The sequence below is a fragment of the Trachemys scripta genome, chromosome 1 (assembly GCF_013100865.1).
Source record: "Trachemys scripta elegans isolate TJP31775 chromosome 1, CAS_Tse_1.0, whole genome shotgun sequence".
Classification (NCBI taxonomy): Eukaryota; Metazoa; Chordata; order Testudines; family Emydidae; genus Trachemys; species Trachemys scripta.
Window position 1 is genome coordinate 299,019,086 of NC_048298.1, and position 24,579 is coordinate 299,043,664.

General features: G+C 40.7%; 1 protein-coding gene across 3 annotated transcripts in view; it reads right to left on the bottom strand.

Annotated features, from left to right (window-relative positions):
• Positions 1 to 22,172, bottom strand: part of BRCA2 (BRCA2 DNA repair associated) — a 78,305-nt gene extending 56,133 nt beyond the window's left edge. For all 3 annotated transcript variants that reach the window (XM_034758653.1, XM_034758652.1, XM_034758654.1), the window contains exons 1-9: positions 22,083 to 22,172; positions 17,500 to 17,751; positions 15,439 to 15,550; positions 8,966 to 9,018; positions 8,828 to 8,868; positions 8,245 to 8,356; positions 6,651 to 6,706; positions 6,146 to 6,260; positions 886 to 2,094 (exon numbers count right to left, since the gene is read on the bottom strand). In XM_034758653.1, coding sequence (XP_034614544.1) covers positions 886 to 2,094; positions 6,146 to 6,260; positions 6,651 to 6,706; positions 8,245 to 8,356; positions 8,828 to 8,868; positions 8,966 to 9,018; positions 15,439 to 15,550; positions 17,500 to 17,751; positions 22,083 to 22,161 — 2,029 coding nt within the window. In that variant the 5' untranslated portion in view covers positions 22,162 to 22,172. The remainder of the gene's footprint in view (positions 1 to 885; positions 2,095 to 6,145; positions 6,261 to 6,650; positions 6,707 to 8,244; positions 8,357 to 8,827; positions 8,869 to 8,965; positions 9,019 to 15,438; positions 15,551 to 17,499; positions 17,752 to 22,082) is intronic.
• Between the last annotated feature and the right edge of the window lie 2,407 nt (positions 22,173 to 24,579).

The window sequence follows — 24,579 nt, forward strand, 5'->3', positions numbered from 1 at the left end:
ATTAACTTAGCCCTTAAATACAATTTCAGCCTCAATTCTGTAAACATTTGTGCACATGCTTAATTGTATTACCATGAGAAGTCCTATTGATTTCAAGTGTGTGTTTGCAGGATCGGGGCCTTATATGCTTTAATCATGGTCTGACAATTGACTTTATCATGAACAGAAATCAATAGCCATCAGTTAAAATACCATGAGTTGTAATCACAAATCAAATAATGCTATTGTTAAAATAGAGGAATAGGTGTCCCTCTCGTGAAGTCACAGCTCATGGATTCTGTGGTAAGAGCATAACATGAGGCGGGATCCTTAACTCCCCAGTCTGAACTAATTATTCTGGAAAAATTCACAGCTTTTGAAAAGAAATTATGTACATCACAACAGGTGTATAACTTACATTAACCCCGGCAGATTTTTTTTTAAAAGTGTTTTAGTGCTCCTGAAAGGTACCAGATGGAAAGGTCTGGAGATCCAAGCCTTCCAGCTATACATAAAGGATGCAATGGTAGTACAATGTTCCCCATATTGTTCCACTAATGTTCATCAATCCTGACCTACAGACACTATCTCTAGAATATTCCATGCCCATTCAGTCACCTCTGGCAACAGTGAAAAAAAAGTTGTCAGCTCTGACAATTTATTTGAAGTGGAAACTTTTCTTCTAGAAACTAGACTGAGGTAAATACATTTCACATAAGCTAACCAGACTGTTTTCAAATGGTAATATCTTTCTGTCACTATTTATTATCATCAGATCCCATTACCAATCTTATGAATTACAGTTTCCTTCAGAACGATACTTCTTCATCTGAATTGTGAAGGGGAAGTAAGAGGTAAGTTTAATTACAAAAAACTTCAACTAGTGAAAATAATTAGAAGACATACCTTGATCCTCATTATTGGCTGTATCAAGACCTTTAAAGGTACATGATTCAAATTCTGAATGAGATGATGCAGAATAACTAGAGGAACCTGTTTTTATTTCTTTCTGGACTTTTCCCTCTTGATATGGGGAAGCATTGTTTATTGTATAAATAAATCTTTTTGGTCTCTTTTTCAAGCTGGATAGCACACTCGTGCTTTTAGAGCCAGATCTCCTGGGAGTGTTTTCATTGTTTGTTGACCATTTTGTGCCATCAGGAATATTTGGAGTTGAAGCATTACATATAACAGGGTGAGAGGTAACATCAGTTATGGAAGATTTAGAATGTTCCTTTAAATGTTTATGAAAGCAGCTATGGACTTCTGGGTATTCTGTAAAGTTTGTATTTTCCATTAAGGAACTACAGTCTAAAAAGTTCACTTCAGAAACCTTTTCAGCTGCACATCCTTTCACTAATGGTGGATCCTGAACACTCAGAGAGACAGAATGCATTAGAGAGGTTTCAGAGGTTGAGTACTTTTCATAAGTTTTTGTTTCATTCTCTATGTGTTCTGACCAATTGATATTCAACAGCTTTTCTGCTTTTATTAGACTTGAAGTGTTCAGTAAAGATGTTTCAAAAGTACTGAAGTTAGCATGTTCCTTGGTCATAAGTGCTAATTTGCCTTCAGTTCTTTTCTTGCTACAGACACTGGATGGTGAACAAGTATCACGGGCGGATATTTTTTCCAGCTGTGTTACATCTAAACCAGATAAGTTCAGCTGAGACCATTCAGAGGTTAAAGAAGATGGCATATCCTCCCTTGTAAATTTTCTATTCTCGGAGGGCTTCTGTATTCTATTATTTGGTATGTTAGTTGTAAATAGCTCACACCTAGGAGAATCCAATTCTCTTTCACACCTTAAGCAAGCATCTTTAAAATTCCCCATCACTTCATTAGTCTGCTGAAGTAAAACAGATGGCATTTTATCAAAGTGTGTTTTTGTAGTCCAGTTGGTTGTTTTTACTTCTTGTAGATGTTTGCCACTAGTATGACATACAGCAAAAACATGTTCCCCTGCATCTGGCATATCTATGGTCATTTCATGCATTTCTCCATCTTCCAGGGCATTTTGTGCCATTGTGTTCCCATCTGACTTAATGGAAACGTGAAATCTATCTTCCAAGCTATTCATCTCACCAAATGAGCCATCTAACATCTTCTCCAGCTCTGTAAATAGTTAAAAAACAGGATTATTGAAAATATCTTAGAAACACTACTCTATTTCTATCATACAGTCTGCAGACTGAATTTACTCCTGCTGTTTCCCTCTCAATACTGACCCTTTGCATCAGTTTGGAGATATAGTGGGTATCCACAGCAGGAGTGCTCTCCAGTGGCCAGCATTTGCTGCTATGGATAGGAGAGAGGCGACAAGAGGCATCAATGCAGATATCTCTTGCCTCCTATGGATTACAGTGGACCAACAAGTTTTGAGGATGGAACTCCTGGCTTCTTCTACCAGGGGAAGGGAAAGTGTGACTGTCCCGTAGACAGAAAAATATCCACAAGATACATTTCTGTATTTGTCTCCTATGCAAGTTATACCATGCAGGGGACAATGAAGGACCTACAATTAAATCCAACGTTTTACATTTCCCCCTTCCTTTGGGTCTACTGTTTGCAGTTAATGGAACAATAATCAATAAGCTCACCCATGTGTATGAAGTCTTATCTTGCCCAGTACATTACCCATTGCTAAAAGCAGTGAGATGCAAGGTCCCAGTACATTTGTGCCTTTTCTTTAAAGAAGACATTTTAGATAGAGTTCCCATCATACACACAGTAATTTTAGAACTCCCACATATATTGTGTTTCCTTTTAATACCTATATTGTTGTACCCTAAATCTGATTTACCATGTATTTTTAAATTCCGAGGCCTATTGTTTTTAATTAATATAATTTTTTTGATTAGAATATCTAACTACATTTAACATCTGTTTCTATTCTCTTATCCCATTTCCCCTGTATCCCTCCCTATGCATTCCCCCATTGTCCCCAGTCCCCTCTAGCTGTGGAGCCTGGACTCTCCTTACTTACTCCATGGGCATGTCAGCTCCCTGCTGGAGGGCGGGTTTTTTAATATATATGTATTTTTAAGAACCAAGCCTTATTTAATCCCATCAAATTTCTTTATAACACTGGGCATACTGAGAAAATTATACCATCTTTGAGTTCACATATTCTTAACATTTTCCACCATAGGTGTTCCTTTTCCAATTAATATAACATTTTAAAATGTTTGTGAACTCTAAAAGTCAAACTTACTTCAGTAGGGGAGATCTGGGTCTCTTGCTATTTCATTATTAACTTTGTTTATAGTATAAATCACAATGTTAAGTGTTATGCCCATTAAGTATTCGGTAGCCATATAGCATAAAATAGCCTGGATGCTGTACAGCCCAGCTTCCATTTAACTATATTCCTTTATCATTATAACCATATGGATATCATATCCATTATTTATTGTAATGTCATAGCCCAGATACTAATCTTATTCTTCTGGATTTGGACTGTTTCGTCTGCTCTCATGTCTGTCCTCTAGTCCTGATATTGCATCTTTCTGAGCTGTTCTGGCTCTCTTTGATCTCACTGATTCCCAGTAATTTCTTGGTAAACTGTAGGACTGATGCCTTTGAGCCCATTCAGATTTGTCTTGAGCAGATTCACCTATTCCCATGTCTAACAGTACCCATTTCTCTTCTTTTGGATTTGAGATAGGCATATCTATCCTTTCATTTAAAAGACAGTCTAAATGGGGACCCCCATTTGTACCTTATTTTGTTCTAAGAACTGTGGTCACCTGGAAGAGTTCTCTTCACTATCTAAAAGCTGAGGCTGCCAGATCTGGGAAAATTTGTATGGACTGCTTAAGAGTTGTCAGCAGTTCAGCTCTCTCTCTCATTGTCCTCAGTATTTTATCCCTGTCTTGATAGTAGTATAGATGGATAATCATTTCTCTTGGTCTGGAGCCTGCTGAGGGCCTGGGGAAAAGGGATCTGTGAGCCTTCTCAGTATGAATGCCATCTTTATTGCCACATTTTAATGTGTCATGGAAAACATCATCTAACATGGCCAGCAGATTTGTCCCTTCAGTCTCCTCTTGAACACCTTTAATCCTTATGTTATTCCTGTGTTCTCTAATTTCCATGTCCTCCAGCTATATTTTTATTTCTTTTTCTCCTTTTGCAATTATTTGGATTCTTTCCTCTAGATTAGTAATGATGTCCGATTGCCCATTTAATCCTGTTTCCACATCTGATATTTTCCCATTAATCTCATTAATTTAATGTTTTGTATCTATTGTATGACTGGACTTTTTCCCTCATCTCCTTATTAATCTTTTTGATTTCTACATGCAGGGCTTTCAGGTCAAACTCAATGACTGCTGCTTCTCTACCCACATCCATACTGTGTTTGCTGGAGTGGCAGTTACTCTCTTCCACAGCCATGTCTTCATTTGGGAGAAGAGGTGGAACAGATCTGGAGGATTTCCTTCCTTTCCCAGACATCTAAATCTTCTTGTCTTCCATCCTTGCTTGTTGTGACTCTCTCAAAATGGCTGCTGCCATACTTCCTCCCCCAGCCACAATAAAACTCTCATTGCACTCATCCCCTGTACGTTTACAGCATAATGAGGGTCCAGATCAACATCTCCAAGCGTAAAGAGTAATTTTAATATGTTTTGCAGCCTAATGGCAGTGGATTCTGTTGCTGGATTTTCTCTTCCAGAGCCTGCTCTCTAGGACTGAGATCTGCCAGTTCCCTTTAGCCTTCTTTTCTCATTTGCACATTTAGGGCACAGATCTGTGTATTCAGGTTGGCTTAGTTCTTTTTATCTTCTTAAATTGCTTTAATTTATTCTCCCTTTATTGTAAACAGGTGGATTAAACTACGATCTTGTTTTCTGGTTTAGCCACACCCCCTTCTTTCTATGTCAATTTAAGGTGTCTCTCTCTCTGCTCCAGCAGTGAAATGCAGCTCTTTCTCTCACTCGCATTTGTTTCCCCTAAGCCAGTTTCTAGCATGGTGACTCAAATCTTTCTGAGTTGCTGGGAGATGCTCGACCTCCACCCTGTCCCAGGCCCACCACCACTATACCCCTTCCCCTAAGCGCCCACCCCGCCAATTCCCACCCTTGCTCCGCCCCCTCCCCAGAGTGGGCCGGAGGTACTGGGGGCTGGGGAAAAGAGGAGCTGATCAGCGGGGCCCACCAGCAGGCAAGGAGCTGGGGGAGGAGCTAATCGGGGAGGCTGAGCACCCACTATTTTTTTTCCCGTGGATGCTCCAGCCCATGGAGTCGGTGCCTATGCACCAGACTATTCCCTTGGGCCTTTATACAGTATTCTAAAACTACTAAATCTGGTAAAACTACTAATCTACAAGTTATTTAAGAATTAAGTTATAATTATTTAGTTAGAACAAGGTGAGAGATGAGGACACTAATGTTCCGACCCAGACTATGCGATAGTGAGAAAGAACTGAAGAGGCAGTCAGTCCGCCCCGGCCTTTATGGCCTTGGCTGGAAGCATGAGGCAGGCCAGGGTGCATGTGCGCACCAAAATACACTACTTTCAGAATTCTCTGACTCTGGGCGCCTGGTGCGCATGCGTAACCCACAATAGGGACCATCACTCGAAGAAAGATTCAGATGGTTGGGTGGTCTTGTGAGCCCAAGATGCAACCCGAACCAAAACATTAACACTGCTATATTTAGCCCGCTAGCCTGAGCTCTGCTAGCATGAGTCTGTCTTCCTGGCCTGGGAGGCTTGCTCCCAGGTGGAGTGTAGACATTACCAAATGACTTAGGAGTTTAAGTCGTATTGACTTTCAGACAAGCTCCTAAGTACTTAAGACACTTTTGAAAATGGCACTTAAAAGCCATTTCATTGAAAGTCAATGGGACTAAGACACTTTTGAAAATTTTACCAAAAGCCCTTAATATATTTACTTTAATAGAGTATGAATGGGAAAATAACTGCTACTACAGTCTTTTGTATCCTAGCTAAAATTCTGAACATTGATGGTTGCATTTCCTGACCTCACAACACATGTCAGTCTTCTCTCTAAGGTATATGAGTTCTGTATCACTGATCAACAGTCAACTACCCTGAAAGAAATATATGCAAGAAAAACTTTTAGTGAAGGTAGCTTAATATTTGAGGCTAAGAAACAGTAAACCCAATAAGGAACTAACAATATTAAAGTATCAGTGCTTACCATGGTCTTTGACATCAATTTCTGTATTTAAGTTTACTGTCTCTGGTATGGATAGTACATTTATATCATTCTTCTCAGGCCTTTTACCATGACTGGAGAAAAAGTTGTGCAAGACCTGTAAGCCCAAGAGTCAAACAACAATTATATAATATTAAATGCTCACTAGGATTTACTAATACTTATGATTTGTACTAGTTTTAATAATGCTAACGTGTATATAGTTTATGTATAGTAACAAGTGGAGTTTGCATCAGTTCAAAACACAGAAAATACTAAACACATTACATTAAATTATAGCTTGGTTTTACATACTAAATTTTGCAAACACTAAGTATTAAAATGTAACTTGTTTTAAACCATACTGGAGATACCAGAATGAAGAGAAGAGGAAATTAAAATATTTCATTTTTTTGGCTCAAGGAATATTAAATACACAACTATACATAAATACATAACTATAAATTTTAAAAAACAGATTCAGTATTTCCTGCTTAAATTTACTCACCATAGTAATTCTCTCATCATGTTGCTTTGCTCCAGAAATTGAATCATTTCCTCTAGCTGAAATTAAAAAATAATACAATTCATTTGTACTTATGTGGCTAATAAACTGCTCTGAAATGTGTAAAATATTTATTTCTGTCTAGTACTTAAACAGTTCAAATCTGTGGACCAGTCATTTAAAAAGCTTATGGGTGAGATTCTGTCCCGTGCTTTTAAGTGTTCTGAGGGCCTGTTTAAGTTACAGCCGTCTCCTTGGACTGCACTCTGCTCCCAACATGACCCTAATGCTAAGGTTTGCAAAGGGGTCCTCTGAAAACAGCCTTATTGCTGTCTTACATAGTTTCTGCCCTCGGAGGAACTTCCCCCAGGTATTATGAAGAGCTTTTAGAGACCCACTGCACCATTCCAACCCTTAAGGATGACATACAGGGGCAAGAGTAGGGGTCAAGATTTCACTGTATATTTGGAATACACAGGATATTTGTAATAATCACAGTAAAATAGTATGAGGATGATGGATTGCACTAACTATTTGTTTTTATGTCTAGCAAGAAGGTATTGCTTGATAAACCTGTTTTTCTTTTGCACTGCTATTTCTGTACTAGACACTAAGCCATTAAACACTTTGCGCATCATTCTTAAATTGACCAATACATGTGGATTCTGAATGGCTCTATGAAAATCACCTGTAAACATATTTTCAAAACAATTATGAAAAAGTTGAAAGACCATCTGGATAACACCCTAATCTTTCACCTCTAGAAACAGACACAAATGAAATAAATGTGATGGTCACAACCTAATCCCAGAGTTGACATCTACCCACATCACAAAGGCTGCCACAATTTAGCATGATTGTGTTAGATATTGCACACCAATATCTGAAACAATATTTATACCTATATAGTGTGCTTCATCCAGATATATCAGAGTATTTTATAAACTAATTATACAAACTAAGTATATTAGTTCATCCAACAATGACATATAAACACATTTGAGATCAAACATTGCAGCTGTTTGGTTTTGTATTTAATCTGAAAGACCACGTCCCCAGCAGCCCAGTGCCCATCAACCCACTGTGGGCACGTTTTTTCAATACTGAATTTATGGGGCAAATTAAACCTATTGAATAACCAATACCACTTACTACTGAATCTTATTTCTCCTAGAAATATTACATCTAAGTGCCGACCCAGCCTGACATAGTTTAGGTTGACCTTATAAAAATCACAGCTTGAGGTGGTATGGATGCAGGCAATCAATGTAACATGTTAATCTTTGTTCCTATAAATGTTGCTATGTTATTCTGTCAGCTAGGATGCTATTATTATATGCCCTAAGCCCTGATATAAAGGAATTAGCCTTTCAAAGAGCAACAACACAGTTCAGGTTCACGTTTTCCTTTCAGGATAATGTTGTTGAAAACCAACTGCTACTGCTGAATTACGGACACCACTTTACAGTAAAGACAAAGAGGTCATATAAATACCATATAAACATCCAGTTCACTCTTCAGTCACGTGTTCCTGGGATTATAAGAACATTTAAGCCAAATATGTTAACCTTAAAATACCACACATTTTTAGTGTTACCGATTATCACTGTTGCACTAAGCGTAGGGGGTGTGGCTAAAGAACTTGACCAAGACATATCTGGATCCACTTCTGCTCCCAGGCCTTCAGAAATACATTTTGGTGTCGTAACCTAGAAATACATCAAATAATTTTTAAAGTATATTTTAAAACAACATTCTTGCTTAGATGCCTGGCTGGTGCGTCTTGCTCACATGCTCAGGGTCGTACCGATTGCCAGCTCTCGGATCAGGAAAGAATTTTTTCCCACTTTGGATTAGCAGGGACCTTAGGCTTTTTTCATCTTCCTCTGAAGCATGGGGCACGGATTGGCAGCTAAAATCATCTGGGCATATCTCACCTAATTAATTCAATGCCATTGAAAGAGGTTCAGGCATTGATAGTACCTCAGTATCTTCTGTTTTATGCCTGTGGCACACAACAGTTTGGATTCTTTTAGTCTAGCTAAAGTCATTGAGATCAACATAGGGCATCTGCCTGGAATTTAATGGTCTGTAATATACAGAAGGTCAGATTAGATGATCTAATGGTCCCTTTCTGGCCTTAAAGTCTATGACTTTAAACTCGGAAATAAAATGCTTACCTCCAAAAGTTTAGGTGTGCAAAACAAGCGTCCACATCGCACTGAAATTTTTTTAGAAATAAGAACATTTAATTAAGTCATCCAATGATCATTAGAGATAAATATTCTGGTTAGTAAGAGAGGAGCACAGATACTCACCAGGAATATTATTTCTTTGTGGTGTTCTGTAAATATCCCTTAAAGCAGCTGGACTAAATAACAAAATCAAAGAAAAAAATTGTTACTCATCAAAGTTAAATGATAAGCTTTCTTAATAGACATTATTTTACACTCTATTATATTGCCTTCACACACACAAAAATATTTGCAGTTTTACTTTAGCTATATGGGCCATCAAAACATAACTCATGAAATATTTAATATCCAGTAACATTGCATGTGATAATTAAAATAAGGAACAATGAAGATATTCCATGATCAATACCAGTTTCCATGCGCTTATACCACCTGTTCAATAAATGCTTTGATTGAATTGTATTAAAATCTGGCATACAAGCTCATAGTTCAATTGTTATTTTAAATGAACATACTTCACTAAGGAAGTGTTCTACAGTTTCAGATACTTTGGCCTGGTTTATCTGGAAAAAAAAATTCTAGAATTTTGAATGTTGCAGGGACTTGCACCATTTGGTCATAAACTAACTCCTTTACAATACAAATTTTATGAATAGTGCATGTGTTAATATGTTGCAGTTAGTATTTTATGGTCATTGTATCAAATGCTAAGAATTTGTGAAGTTGAGATGTCAACTAAAGCATCTTAGGCCTGGTCTACACTACGACTTTAATTCGGATTTATCAGCTTTAATTCGAATTTACCCTGTAACCGTCCACACAACGACGCTATTTATTTCGATGTAAAGGGCCCTTTAAATCGATTTCTGTACTCCACCCCGACGAGCGGAGTAGCGCCAAAATCGATTTTAACATTTCGAATTAGGGATAGTGTGGCCGCAATTCGATGGTATTGGCCTCCGGGAGCTATCCCACAGTGCATCATTGTGACCGCTCTGGACAGCAATCTAAAGACAGGAAAAGCCCCGCGAACATTTGAATTTCATTTCCTGTTTGCCCAGCGTGGAGAGCACAGGTGACCACAGATAGCTCATCAGCACAGGTAACCATGCAGGCTGATAATCGAAAAAGAGCACCAGCATGGACCGTGAGGGAGGTACTGGATCTGATCGCTGTATGGGGAGAGGATTCAGTGCTTGCAGAACTTCGTTCTAAAAGACGAAATGCAAAAACTTTTGAAAAAATCTCCAAGGGCATGATGGAGAGAGGCCACAATAGGGACTCTGAGCAGTGCCGCGTGAAAGTCAAGGAGCTCAGACAAGCGTATCAAAAAACAAAGGAGGCAAACGGTCGCTCCGGGTCAGAGCCGCGGACATGCCGCTTCTACACCGAGCTGCATGCAATTCTAGGGGGGGCTGCCACCACTACCCCACCTGTGATCGTGGATTCTGGGTCGGGGATAGTCTCATCAGCGACGCCTGAGGATTCTGCCGATGGGGGAGAGGAGGAGGAGGAGGATGAGGATGAGCTTGCAGAGAGCACACAGCACTCCGTTCTCCCCAACAGCCAGGATCTTTTTCTCACCCTGACTGAAGTACCCTCCCAAGCCTCCCAAGCCAGTACCCAAGACTCTGACCCCATGGAAGGGACTTCAGGTGAGTTTACCTTTTAAAATATAAAACTTGTTTTAAAAGCAAACGGTTTTTAATGATTACTTTGCCCTGAGGACTTGGGATGCATTCGCGGTCAGTTCAGCTACTGGAAAAGTCTGTTAACGTGTCTGGGGATGGAGCGGAAATCCTCCAGGGACATCTCCATGAAGCTCTCCTGGAGGTACTCCGAAAGCCTTGCCAGAAAGTTTCTGGGCAGTGCATCCTTATTCCCTCCTCCATGGTAGGACACTTGACCACGCCATGCTTGCAGCAAGTAATCTGGTATCATTGCCTGACAAAGCCTGGCAGCGTATGGTCCCGGTGTTTGCTGGCATTCAAGCAACATCCGTTCTTTATCTTGTTGTGTAATCCTCAGGAGAGTGATATCACTCCTGGTAACCTGGTTGAAATACGGGAACTTAATTAAGGGGACAGAGGTGGCCGTTCCTACTGGGCTGTTTGCCTGTGGCGGAAAATAAATCCTTCCCTGCAGTTAGCCAAGCGCAGATGGGAAATTGGCCCTGAGTTTTTCGCGTTTGGCTAGCAGGGATCTTCCCTGTTACCAGCCACGCGGTGTGTGTGTGTGTGGGGGTGTACCGTGATCATCCCAGAGAATTCATGGCGGGAGGGGGGCGGCGGCGGCGGGGGGTGGTGGTTAGTTTGGTGCCTGCAGGGATCTTCCCTGATACCAGCCACGCGGTGGGGGGGAGGGGTACAGCGATCATCCCAGAGAATTCATGGCGAGAGGGGGGGTGGTTAGTTTGTTTTCTGCTGATGCTGCTGAATGTTAACAGAAAAACCGCAGCACTCTACAGGCTATGCTTGGTATGTGGGAAAGGAGGGTGCAGAAGCTGTAAGACAATGGCTTACCATGGCCGCATGCAAGCCGAATTCTGTTGCCCAGACCTGTGATCTCTAGCAGCAAAGCCACAGGCACTCAGCATTAAGAGGCAAAATGCGACCTTGCACAGAAATCACATTTGCTATGTAATGTGAATAGTGTTGGTCACCGTGAAAGAGTATAAGCATTGTTCTGCAAAATGTAGCTTTTTAAACAATTCTCTCTTTTTTCCCCTCCCTACAGCAGCTGCAAATTCCTCAAGCCTCCCTCCTCCATCCCGAAGGTTATCACAGATAAGGCGTCGTAAGAAGAGAACGCGAGACAAGATGTTTTCTGAAATTATGGAATCCAGCCGCAGTGACAGAGCTCATCTGAATGAGTGGAAGGAAACAGTTTCAAAGTATAGGAAAGAAGCCAGTGAACGTGAGGACAGGAGGGACCAACGTGAGGACAGGAGAGACGCTCGAGATGAGAGGTGGCGGCAGGAAGACCAGAGGAGGCAGGATGCAACGCTGGGGCTGCTGCGTGAGCAAACAGACATGCTCCGGCGTCTGGTGGAGCTTCAGGAACGGCTGCTGGAAAACAGACTGCCGCTTCAGCCCCTGTTCCACCCTCCCCCCTCCCCATGTTCCGTATCCTCCTCACCCAGACGTGTAAGAACACGGGGGGGGGGGGAGGGGGAGGAGGCTCCGTACACCTTCCCATTCCACCCCAGTAGACAGCCCAAGCAAAAGGCTGTCATTTTTTTAACCTTTTCTTTGTGGCTTTTTCCTTCCCAGCAATCCTCCTCCCAAATACCACCCGGGTTCCCTCCCTCTTTTTCTAATCTATTAATAAAGAATAAATGATTTTTAAATGATAGTGACTTTATTTGGTTTGAAAGAAAGCTGGGGGAAGGGGGAGGGTGGGTTCCTTACAGAAAATGAGTCAATAAAGGGGGCGGGTTTTCATGAAGGAGAAACAAACAGATATTTCACACTGTAGCCTGGCCAGTCATGAAACTGGTTTTTAAAGCTTCTCTGATGCACAGCGCTTCCTGGTGTGCTCTTCTAATCGCCCTGGTATCTGGCTGCGCGTAATCAGCAGCCAGGCGATTTGCCTCAGCCTCCCACCCCGCCATAAAGGTCTCCCCCTTACTTTCACAGAGATTGTGGAGCACACAGCAAGCAGAAATAACAATGGGGAGATTTCCTTGGCTGAGGTCAGAGCGAGTCAATAATGATCGCCAGCGACCTTTTAAACGGCCAAATGCACATTCTACCACCATTCTGCACTTGCTTAGCCTGTAGTTAAACAGCTCCTGACTCCTGTCCAGACTGCCTGTGTACGGCTTCATGAGCCATGGCATTAAGGGGTAGGCGGGGTCCCCAAGAATAACTATTGGCATTTCAACATCCCCAACGGTTATTTTCTGGTCCGGAAAGTAAGTCCCTTGCTGCAGCCCTTTAAACAGAGTAGTGCTCCTGAAAACGCGAGCGTCATGAACCCTTCCCGCCCAGCCCGCGTTGATGTTAGTGAAACGTCCCTTGTGATCCACAAGTGCTTGCAGCACCATTGAAAAGTACCCCTTGCGGTTTATGTACTCGGTGGCTTGGTGCTCCGGTGCCAAGATAGGGATATGGGTTCCGTCTATCGCCCCACCACAGTTAGGGAATCCCATTGCAGCAAAACCATCCACTATAGCCTGCACATTTCCCAGAGTCACTAACTTTCGTAGCAGCACCTGAGTGATTGCTTTGGCTACTTGCATCACAGCAGCCCCCACCGTAGATTTGCCCACTCCAAATTGATTCCCGACTGACCGGTAGCTGTCTGGCGTTGCAAGCTTCCATAGGGCTATCGCCACGCGCTTCTCAACTGTGAGGGCTGCTCTCATCTTGGTATTCTGGCGTTTCAGGGCAGGGGACAGCAAGTCACAAAGTTCCATGAAAGTGCCCTTACGCATGCGAAAGTTCCGCAGCCACTGGGAATCGTCCCAGACCTGCAACACTATGCGGTCCCACCAGTCTGTGCTTGTTTCCCTTGCCCAGAATCGGCGTTCCATGGATAGAATCTGCCCCATTAACAACATGATCTCCAAAGCACCGGGGCCCGTGGTTTCACAGAATTCTGTATCTGTGTCCGTGTCCATGTCCATGTCAATGTCCTCATCATGCTTGTCGCTGCGTTGCCGCCGCCGCTGCCTCCTCGCCTCGTTTTTCTGGTCCTGGCTGAGCATAAACTCCACGAGAACGCGCGAGGTGTTTACAATGTTCATGACTGCTGTCTTGAGCTCAGCGGGCTCCATGCTTGCCGTGGTATGGAGTCTGCAGTGTTCACTCACCCAGGAAAAAAGGCGCGAAAATGGTTGTCTGCCGTCCGTTGCTTTCATGCAGGGAGGGAGGAGGGAGGGAGGAGGTGAGGCTGTACCCAGAACCACCTGCGACAATGTTTTTTGTCCCATCAGGTACTGGGATCTTAACCCACAATCCCAATGGGCGCGGGAGACTGCGGGAACTATGGGATAGCTACCCACAGTGCAATGGTGCAGAAATAGACGCTAGCCCCGGTACTTGGACGCACATCACCGAATTAATGTGCTTAGTGTGGCCGCATACATTTCGACTTTATACAACCTGTTTTTCAAATCCGAATTATATAAATTCGGATTAATCCCGTAGTGTAGACATACCCCTAGACACATTATGCTACAGTTTAAAAATAAAAAGGAAATACAGTATTTTAATAAAGTTTTTTAAGAGTCCAACAAACCTAAAATAGGGGAAATTCCAAGTATAGCTGATAATCCATTTGCAAATCACTCAGCTATGTACAGTAACTCCTCACTAAAGGTCGTCCCAGTTAACATTGTTAGGTTGCTGATCAATTAGGAAACATACTCATTTAAAGTTGTGTAATGCTCCCTTCTAAGGTCGTTTGGCAGCCGCCTGCTTTGTCTACTGCTTGCAGGAAGAGCAGCCCGTTGCAGCTGGCTGGTGGGGGCTTAGAATCAGGGTGGACTGGCAGCCCCCTATCAGCTCCCTGCTCCCCTAAGTTCCCTGTGCAGCAGAGGCCTGCAGTTCAGCTGTGTCCCTCCCCCCACTGCCATCTGCTGCTCCTGTCCTCTGCCTTGGAGCGGCTCCCGGAGACGCTTGCTGTGCGGGGGGGTGGGAAGGAAGTGGGGGGCTAATGTCAGGGTGTCCCCCTCCCCCCTGCTCCTGCACCTCACTTACCCCAACTTCCATAGAGCAGGGGGGACAGACCAGAACTCTGCCTGTCAGCAAGCTGATCTAATTAACAAGGCAGTGTACTTAAGGGAAATGCGCATATCTCCCTCCATTCCTGCTGCCTTGTGTAGAGAGTTAACCCTTGAGGGCTCAGCCAATTGCCAGTTAATCATTTAGCAGTAAGGGAAATATCCCACCCTCTGACTCCTCCACCTCAACCAAGCTTCACAATCATCATCACTGTGTATCAGTATTAAATTGTTTGTTTAAAACTTATATATATATTGTGTGTGTGTGTGAGTATGTATATATATATATATATATATATATATATATATATATATATATATATATATATATATATATAAACAAACACACACAATATATATATAATATAGTCTTTTGTCTGTTGAAAAAAATTTTCCTGGAACTTAACCCCCTCATTTACATTAATTCTTATGAGGAAATTGGATTCGCTGAACATCGTTTTGCATAAAGTCGCATTTTTCAGGAACATAACTACAACATTAAGTGAGGAGTTACTGTATATATGCAAGATTATCCACTGTTCTGAAACTCTAACGTTTCCACCCGTGATAGCCAAAAGTTTTTATAATATAATTTGAATTTAAATATAGCCTTCCTATAAAATACACCTCTACCCCGATATAACGTGACCTGATATAACACAAATTCGGCTATAACGTGGTAAAGCAGTGTTCTGGGGGGGCGGGGCTGCGCACTCCAGCAGATCAAAGCAAGTTCGATATAACGCGGTTTCACCTATAACGCGGTAAGCTTTTTTGGCTCCGGAGGATAGCGTTATATTGAGGTAGAGGTGTATATTAAGTCAAATATATTAAGTCATTTTAAAAAGTGTTAACATCCATAACATACCTTACACTGAGGGAGGTATTGAGAGGTGAAAATATTTCATCTGTTTGATCAAATTTTGTCTTCATAACATGTGGACTTGTTCTATGTTCTTTGTTAACCAAATTGACTTTGCCTGCAATGTATAGTATATACAGTACAATAGTTAACCAGATCCTGCAGATATAACTATTTTTATTATGAAATTTAAAAATAAACTTACCTTTTAAAATGTGCTTAACTAAGCCTTAGTTTTTAAAAAGAAACATTGTTCAATGTTACTTACATTTCTAATAATGATCCTTTTGATCAAGCTGGAATATGTTCACAAATTCTAGTCAAAATGACAATACCAAGAATATTTCAAATACATGCTCAGAACTTTAGTTAAGTTCATTTAATAAGCCTCATTCTTTTTAAAAAATATTTATTAAATTTAGTCTGTATTTATCTTCACTATAGATTATGTCAACTAGGCAAAGCAGTCAATGTGCAATGTCATTGCATTTCCTGTTACTACAGGAGAAATGATTTTTGCAGGCCATAAAGCTCCTTCACAGATATATTGTACCAGCATTCTCCCAGGTCTGCACAAGAAATAAATTTCTTGGATTGAATGAGCTACCATAAAGAAGAAATATTTTTGGTTTTATGTACAGTGCCAGACAGTACCTATTTGTATTACAAATGTCTCATGAACAGTTAATTGTCAAGAATTATTAAATGAAGAAGAGCATTTCCACCCTGGCCATTGGAAACCTATGGGTTAAACTGTGAACCTCTTAGATGGTGAGCAGTTACTCATATGAGTTTTCCCATTGACTCAGATGAGACTACTTGTATAAATAACTGCTCATCGGTGAGAGTAGGGGTTCAAAATCTGGCCACATGATACTAAGATATATCCTCGAACCATTACACAAATGTATTGTAAAGCACTGAAATACAAAACAGCTCAAATAACCTTTTTAAAATGGGACGCCCATAAACTGCCCTGATTTACATCTTTTATAATACTATTCTGACTTGCTGAACATCTTTAAAGGCTTTATTGTAGAATCTAGGTATGCCTCTGATATATATCAAGAGATTCAGTTTCAGCAGAAGCCAATATTGAAAGGAAGGACACAAATTTACAGTAAATGTACAAATCAGATATAGTAGCAATGGCTGCATCAGAAATACCTATGCAGAAAACATTTTTATAGTTCATCTAATTCTGGTCCAAGAGGCATAGATGCTAGAACTTCTAGATACGTCAAAACTAGAGTGAAAATTAGCGTCTTCCTCAAAGTACATAACTAGGTACAGTCTTAAGTGAAATGCTACCTGAAAAGGGAAAGAACCTTCTCTTTTCATATTGAAGATTTTATTCACCAATATGGCCACACTCCATAGCTTACAATTGTATTAAATTAACAACAAACTTACATCTATATACCTTAAAACTTACACATCTTGATTCGAAAGTTCAGTGAGTGCCCTTAGGACTGCACGGGACCTCAAATTGGCAACAGACATTTTCTATTTATCCCAAACCAGCAAACTAACCTTTTAGAATGTTTATATATTAAATGCAGCAAAGAGTCCTGTGGCACCTTATAGACTAACAGACATATATTGGAGCATGAGCTTTCCTGGGTGAATACCCACTTTGTCGGATGCATGTATATACATTAAATATACACTAGTTTTACTTTTTAAAAAGTAGGGTAAGCAAAATTCATTCCTGGGCTCTCCCTACATTTGGCAACTAGCAATTCCAAGTTTACATTCTGCTGATATAAAAAGAGTGGTTAAAGCACTGGAAAAAGATATCACACCCAATCCTGCAGTGAGTTCTGTGCGCATGGAGCCATACAGAGCTCACTGCAAGTGAATTCATTGTAATGAAGAATTCTGCACTTATACAGGGTGAATTAGAGGGCCTAGTACTGTATGTCTTTTTCTTATTTAATGTCTGTGATAGCATTATTTATTGTAGTATTAATGGGAAACTATAATAATGAAATATAAAGTCCCTGTTTTAGGGGGCTGTGGGAAGCTATAAGCACACTTTTACTTCAAACAAACCCAGTTACTCACCTGCTTCTATTTTCTTCTGACCCAGTTCTTTTATCGGAGAAGACAAAAGTGGCAACGTTACACTCTGTTCTTTGAAAATCATTGGCGTTGATGCCAACTGGCTATATGTAGAGGGTTTCCCCCTTGGAGTTTTAGTAGCACTTTGATCAAGCCAGCCAGCTCTGTATTCAGGTTTCTCTGATGTTTCAGATTCATAGGGTGGAGCTTCTGTGCTGAGTTCCTCAAACCAGTTGAGACTTATCGGTCCTAAGTCTATAAAGAAAAATATCACATTTTTATATGTAATTTAACCTAGCCTTTATATTATATATATATATATATATATATATATATATATTTATTTTGAGGAACCCTAACTTAATCATAAATTGTTGTCTGAATTCAAATCAGTTTAATGTTCCACGAAGGTAATTATACAATAGCTGAGATATATTGGACATTTAAACCAGCCTGTTATAAAACCCAACAACACTCCTCTAACATATACTTTTATATTATAGTACGCCTTTCAATTTTGATGTTGACAGAACAACCAAAGAATGTTGACAAAACTACTACTGTGGTTTTTTACCAAAAGAACAGTTACCCTTCAGTAACTGTGACTCTTCAAGATGATGTAGTCTGTGTGGATCCCATTGTGATGCACATAAGCCTCATGCACATGAGAGCTTACTTTTTTTTTTTTTTTTTTTGAACACCAGTGTCAGCCAGGACAGCACACATATGCTGTGCCTCCTTGTGCTGCCCTATGAAGGCATAACGGGCAGAGGAGTCACAACCTTCCCTTAGCTCCCTCACAGCTCAGAGCCCATGTTAGCTGAGACTCCGAAAACATCCACACTGACAATACCTTGAAGAACCACAGTTACTGTAGGACAAAGCAACCGTTATTTCTTCCTTGAGTACGTGTGGATCCCACTATACGTGAATGGCAAGCAGTGTCATCTCTAGATAGTAGGAGTATCACAGCTGCATCAGTCAAATAGAGATAGGAGTACTGCTCTTCCAAACTTGCCATCTGACCTACTAGCTAAATCCAATGCATAATGCTTGACAAATATGAAAGGGTGGAGCCATATAGCTGCCGTGCAGATTTCAGATATCAGTATACTTCAGGAGCAAGTAGAGGATGTTGCTTGTGCTCTGGTGAAGTTAGCCTTAATAGTCAGAGTGAGTGAGAGTCACATTGCCTAGCTGGTAACCCAGTGAGATATAAAGCATAAGCCATTTAGGCAATCTTTGCAATGAAATAGCCTGGTCCTTGGAGCAGCTAGCTATGACCACAAACAGAGGTGGGGACAGTCAAAAAAGTGCTGTCGATATCACATAGTGTGTAGCTTCTTCTCCTCTGGTGTGGAATGTGGTTTTGGGAAGAACACAAGAAAGTTAACTGATTATTTTAAGTGGAACTCAGAAGTTACCTTTGGAATGCATTTTACATGAGGTCTCAGTACTTCTTTGTCTTTATGGCACTAAGTATATGGGAGTTCTGCCATGAGTCCTGGAAGCTCACTTACTCTTCTGGTCAAGGTAATGACCAACAAAAAGGCTATTTTGAGAGTAAGATAACAGATGGAGCATTCCAATAGATGCTGGGGGAGGAGGGACAGACGGGGGAGGAGAGGGGCTCCATAAGTTTTAAGAGGATGTTGAAGTCCCATGCTGAAGTAGATACTTTCCTCATGGATTGTATTTTCTAAATAGGCAATCAACCTAATTCTCAATTACCGAGGGATAATCTCCACTCATTGATATTCTTTGCTTTCCACAACCAAATCTCTGTACAACTTTTCATGAGTGACATACCCGAGTATTCGGATTCTAATATCTAAACTGTATTGTTAAATCTATTCACCTAAATTTGGGTTACTGCTGTTATGTACTCTATGTATCATATGACTTTTAAAAACTAACTTTATATTTGTGGATAATCTAAGCACTATACCCAGATGTACAGATACTCTTTTCCCAACCTATATATTATATATATATATTTTTTTTAACATTAGCTTTAATAAAAATTTTAAATCTCTAACCAGTGATTAAGCATGCATTAGACTCTTAAGAAATTCTGATACTAACAAATGAGAGAAGACTAAGAACAACTATCAGTGGATGATACGCTGATAGTGCTCCCAGCTGGATCTTGATGTAGCTAATTAAAATCCGAAGTATTTCAGCTGCAGCAAATAGTCGAGAATCTTCAGTACTGGGGCCTGCAGCAGGTCTTGGCCGTGTCGGGCTGCCAATGTTAAGAACCTCATCCATTTGAAAGTGTGGATAGCTTCCTGCTCTGTGCCAATGTTTCCTGAACATGCAAGGAGCAGTCCCTTTCTGTGATGCTCAATCAGCCAGCATCCAAGCCATCTGGTGTAGTGACCTTGGGTCTGGGTGGAGTACTTGAGCCTGATCTTTGACAACAGGTTTGGGCAATCTGAGAAACTGACTGGTGGTCACGTGGACATCTGTAACAGGTCTATCAGCCAGAACTACGTTGGCCAGCAGGGAGCTATGAGAATGAGCATGGTCTGTGTGATGGTGCACCTCATAAGGCTTTATGGAAATATGCTTATGAATGTATATAGGACATAACTGGAATATGTTTTATGCTACATGTTCCATGTAACATATATCTGTAAAGGTTATGATCCACTGAATCTATTCATCCTATATGTATGCATGTATCATTTTTGTATTCGAAGTTATGAATATTGGCTGTGTACTTGCTTGATTTTTAAGTAGCCTTAGTAAAGCATTTGGTCTGCTTCTTGAGAAAGGAATGTGAAAATTAAGTGCCCAATCAAGAAACACTTAAAGGACAATGAATCTTGGAAGGCTCCAATCCACATAAGAAGTCTACCTGAGGACGTTCAGGGTAGCGTGTAAACAATGGCTGCTGCCTGTAAAAACTGAGTCATGCATGGACATGTAACTTGCCTATGTGACTTCAAAACTCCATCTTGGAGCTGGACTTTGCATAAGAGAGAGGAGGGGGTCTCCACTCACAAGAGAAAGTCTATTTAAGCCCGTGGGAGACCCCTCCAGTTTGGTTTTCAGCTGGCTAAAGAGATAGCCTCTCCACCTCAAAGATACCTGAAAGAAACTGGAACAAAGGACAATAACTACAGGGGGTGTGAGTGATTGCTGGACCCAGACTAGAAGGAGACTAGTCTGTAAAAGGAAACTTACTGGAATTCCTCTGAGGGTGAAGTTTTTAATCTGTATTCAGTTTTCTTACTGTATTAGATATAGACTTGCGTGTTCTATTTTATTTTGCTTGGTAATTCACTTTGTTCTGTCTGTTACTACTTGGAACCACTTAAATCCCACTTACTGTATTTAATAAAATCACTTTTTACTTATTAATTAACCCAGAGTATGTATTAGTACCACTGTAGAAGGAAGGCATGTGGCAACGATCCAAGAGTCATGCCCCCTCTGGAACAGAAGTTTGAGCACTTGGCATTGTCCTTGATGGCAAACATGTCTGTCAGCACCACGAAGACATAAGGGAGTATTAGAGCCTTCTTTGTCGGTGACTTTGCAGAGGAATAGACTGACCAGAGCCAGAACTATAGCAATCTCCGGAGAAGTCTCGCAACCAGTATCACATAAATATAAGAGGGCACATGGCATAATGCTGCAAGGTAAATCTGTATCATTAGCCAGGTGAAATTTACTGTATTCAGTAATGACTGGCATGATTTAAACCCTGTGGGTTTAGAGTCTGCTACGCCAGTGGTTGGCACAACATTTTTCACTCCGTGGTTGAAGGGACTGTATGGGAGGTCTCCCCCAGTCCAAAAAAAATTAAGAAAACAATGAGAGTGAACAATTTCTTCATGAAAGGGTTGAGTTTTAAGCTAAAAACTGTGTACACTGTCCAGGTTCCATCTCACTGCCATGGGAAAAAAAAGGGAAGGGAGGGAAGGTTGCAGTCATTCCACCCTTTGTGCGCTCATATGGAAGCATGAGGTGGTACAAGGCACATGCACAGCACCGATACATACTACTATTAAAAAAAAATTCTGAGTTTGTATGCACGTGGCACATGTGAATCTACAGTACAATCCACACTGAAATATACTCCAAGAAGAACCGTGGTTAAACAATAGGTTTCTTTTACAGTTAGAAGGGAAACTGGACCCATTTTGCTAAAACCAGCAATATAGGAGTTTAAAAAATAAGAAGTCCTTCTCAACATGAATAAGTCACAAAATACAGTATATTTGAAAAAAGAATCATGACCACTAGCACTTCTGAGCCTAGAGCTGGAGGCAACTTAAAAGTGAATAAATTTTAACACTGACATATAAGAGATTTAAGGTCTTGATAACATTAAGTATATTTAAATATTAGAGCATTTATTAGTCTTGAGCCATTCTTAAAACCATTTGGAATTACAACCACATCTTGTGCATAAAGAACATAGGAATGTAAGGAGACAACCAAGTTAAATTCAACTCTTCATTGGGACATAGAGTTTATTGCAAATGCCTACAGAATACAGCACCCTGAAAATGCTTCTGATTACAATATGCTTTCAGTACATTAATTTTAATCAAATGAAATAATAGCTGTACCTGATTCACTGCATCGTGCCTTAAATATTTCAAAGAAAGTTGGTCTTTCCACAGGTTTGTCAGCCATTTTCTTTTCCATGACATCACTGGTATGCTTGTTAAAGAAGCCTGCAAAATTATATCAAAATGCTTTGTTACTCAGCTATCCTAATAGTACTTGTAGGAGTCCATGGCTTCCATTCCCATCAGGGGTCAGCAACATGTCCATACACAGACACAAGTGTCCATGGTAAAAAATTTTGAGGTCCGTCGTAATTTTTCAAAACACTGAATGACTGAATGACATAACACTCCTCCCCTGCCATGTCCATCACTAAGTACAGTAATTTTGTCAAGTGTCCATCACACAACATGGTGGTGCCGACCCATTTATTCCCTTTTTTTTGCTCCTCAGTGAGTGATGTAAGGCAGCACACACTTAGGGCAGGTCTTCACTACGGGGGGGGGGGGGGGGGGGCGATTTAAGATACGCAAATTCAGCTACGTGAATAGCATTGCTGAATTTGACCTATCGGAGCCGACTTACCCCGCTGTGAGGACGGCGGCAAAATCGACCTCCACGGCTCCTGTCGACGGCGCTTACTCCCACCTCCGCTGGTAGAGTAAGAGCGTCGATTCGGGGATCGATTGTCGCGTCCCGACAAGACACGATAATTCGATACCCGAGAGATCGATTTCTACTCACCGATTCAGGCGGGTAATGTAGACCTAGCTTAAGTCCAAGGGAACGACCTTTCTCACCAATTAGTTGTGGTGACAGATTATGAAGAGGGTTATATCCAGTCCTACTTGGCAGAATCATAGCTGCAATGTGTGCACTCAACACAATAATGGGCATGGCATAAAAACCTAGACAAAAATAATATGATCTCCAGTGTATGAATTTTCACAGCAAGGAAAGGAAAAAAAATCAACTCTATCACAGAAGATGAGAACACCATGCAAAATACAGAATACTTTGGTAAAGTTTTACACTAAATGAATCAGTGTTCACAATGATACTTGATGAATAAGGTATATCACTTTGTATATAATTAGGACATATACACATAGTGAAATCTGAAAGGCTGTTTTTGCTGGCGAATGCATCCAACGAATAAGAATGTGATTGAAATTGGAATGCAAGCTAAAGAGAGACTGCCAATTTCAAAACCACACACCTGTGTTGATTTTTTTTAAACAAATGCTACAAGTAACAGCTAAAATTACTGTAGCAATTTTTCAGTTTATTTACTTTGTGCAATTGAAAGTATTTTTAAGTAGGGTCTATTTTATGGTTTCCTTTTGGATAGTTAGTCTGTCAATTTCAGCTATCTATGTGGGTCTCTCTGAGCACCAGGGGAAACAAACATTGTTTAAAAAGGGAAAATGTTATTACAAAACCACAAAAATTGGCCAAGGAACTCAAAAGTAAGAGTACTTGAAAAGTACTCGTAACTCTTTTAAATTACTAAATGTAAAGTGAAGTCCTTTTAATTTCCAAATGTTTGACTCTGTAAATTTTTGCCACATGCATTTATGTGACGCTCTCATGTAAAATAAGTGTTAGAAGACTGTTGATCTTATTTTACACCACATATGTCTGTAACATTATCACTAATGAACCATGTCATTCCTCAATTTGCCTTCAAAATCCCTGCATAGAAAATTTACTTTTGGGGGGATGCAAGGATGATAGTTAGCAATGTTCAAAAAATGCATTTTTATTTTATTTTATTCAGAAAAATTCTATATGTCGTCTACACAGGCACAGAAGTGAGCCAAATCCCAGTGTGGGATGACACTTAAATCTTGCCTCAGAAGTGCTTTGTAAAGTTAAGTGTACATTCACCTACTCTAAAAATAACATGCAGAGACCCCTTTTATTTGTGCTTAGCTTCTCTGTGACCCTGTACGAAAGGACAGCTGATCAGACATCCCTCAAACTTCTTCCTCCTCCCCTTCCTCGGGAGGGCAAGAAACCCCTTCACTGGGAATGGATTTTTAGAATTAATATTTCAAATGTAAAAAGAACAGGAGTACTTGTGGCACCTTAGAGACTAACAAATTTATTACAGCATAACCTTTCATGGACTACAGCCCACTTCTTCAGACGCATATATGCTTATGCTCTAATAAATTTGTTAGTCTCTAAGGTGCCACAAGTACTCCTGTTCTTTTTGCGGATACAGACTAACTCGGCTGCTACTCTGAAACCTGCCATTATTTCAAATGTAATACAGATGGGAGGAAATAACTGGGGCCCCCTCACTTTCCCATAATACACAGTGCCCCTTGTTTATCCTTCACTCGGGGGCGTGGGGGGGGGGAGGAGGTCTACAGCAGGAATCATCTCCCACATGTGTTAATACAGCGCCCAGCATCCTTGTCCTACCAATATCGCTCGGGATCGACTTTAAATATCAGTTATTTCCAACTGACAGCAAAAGGGAGGCAGAGTGACAGGGAGTCATCTGGGCCTCCCCCCCACCCGTCCCTCGGCCACCATGGGGCTGAA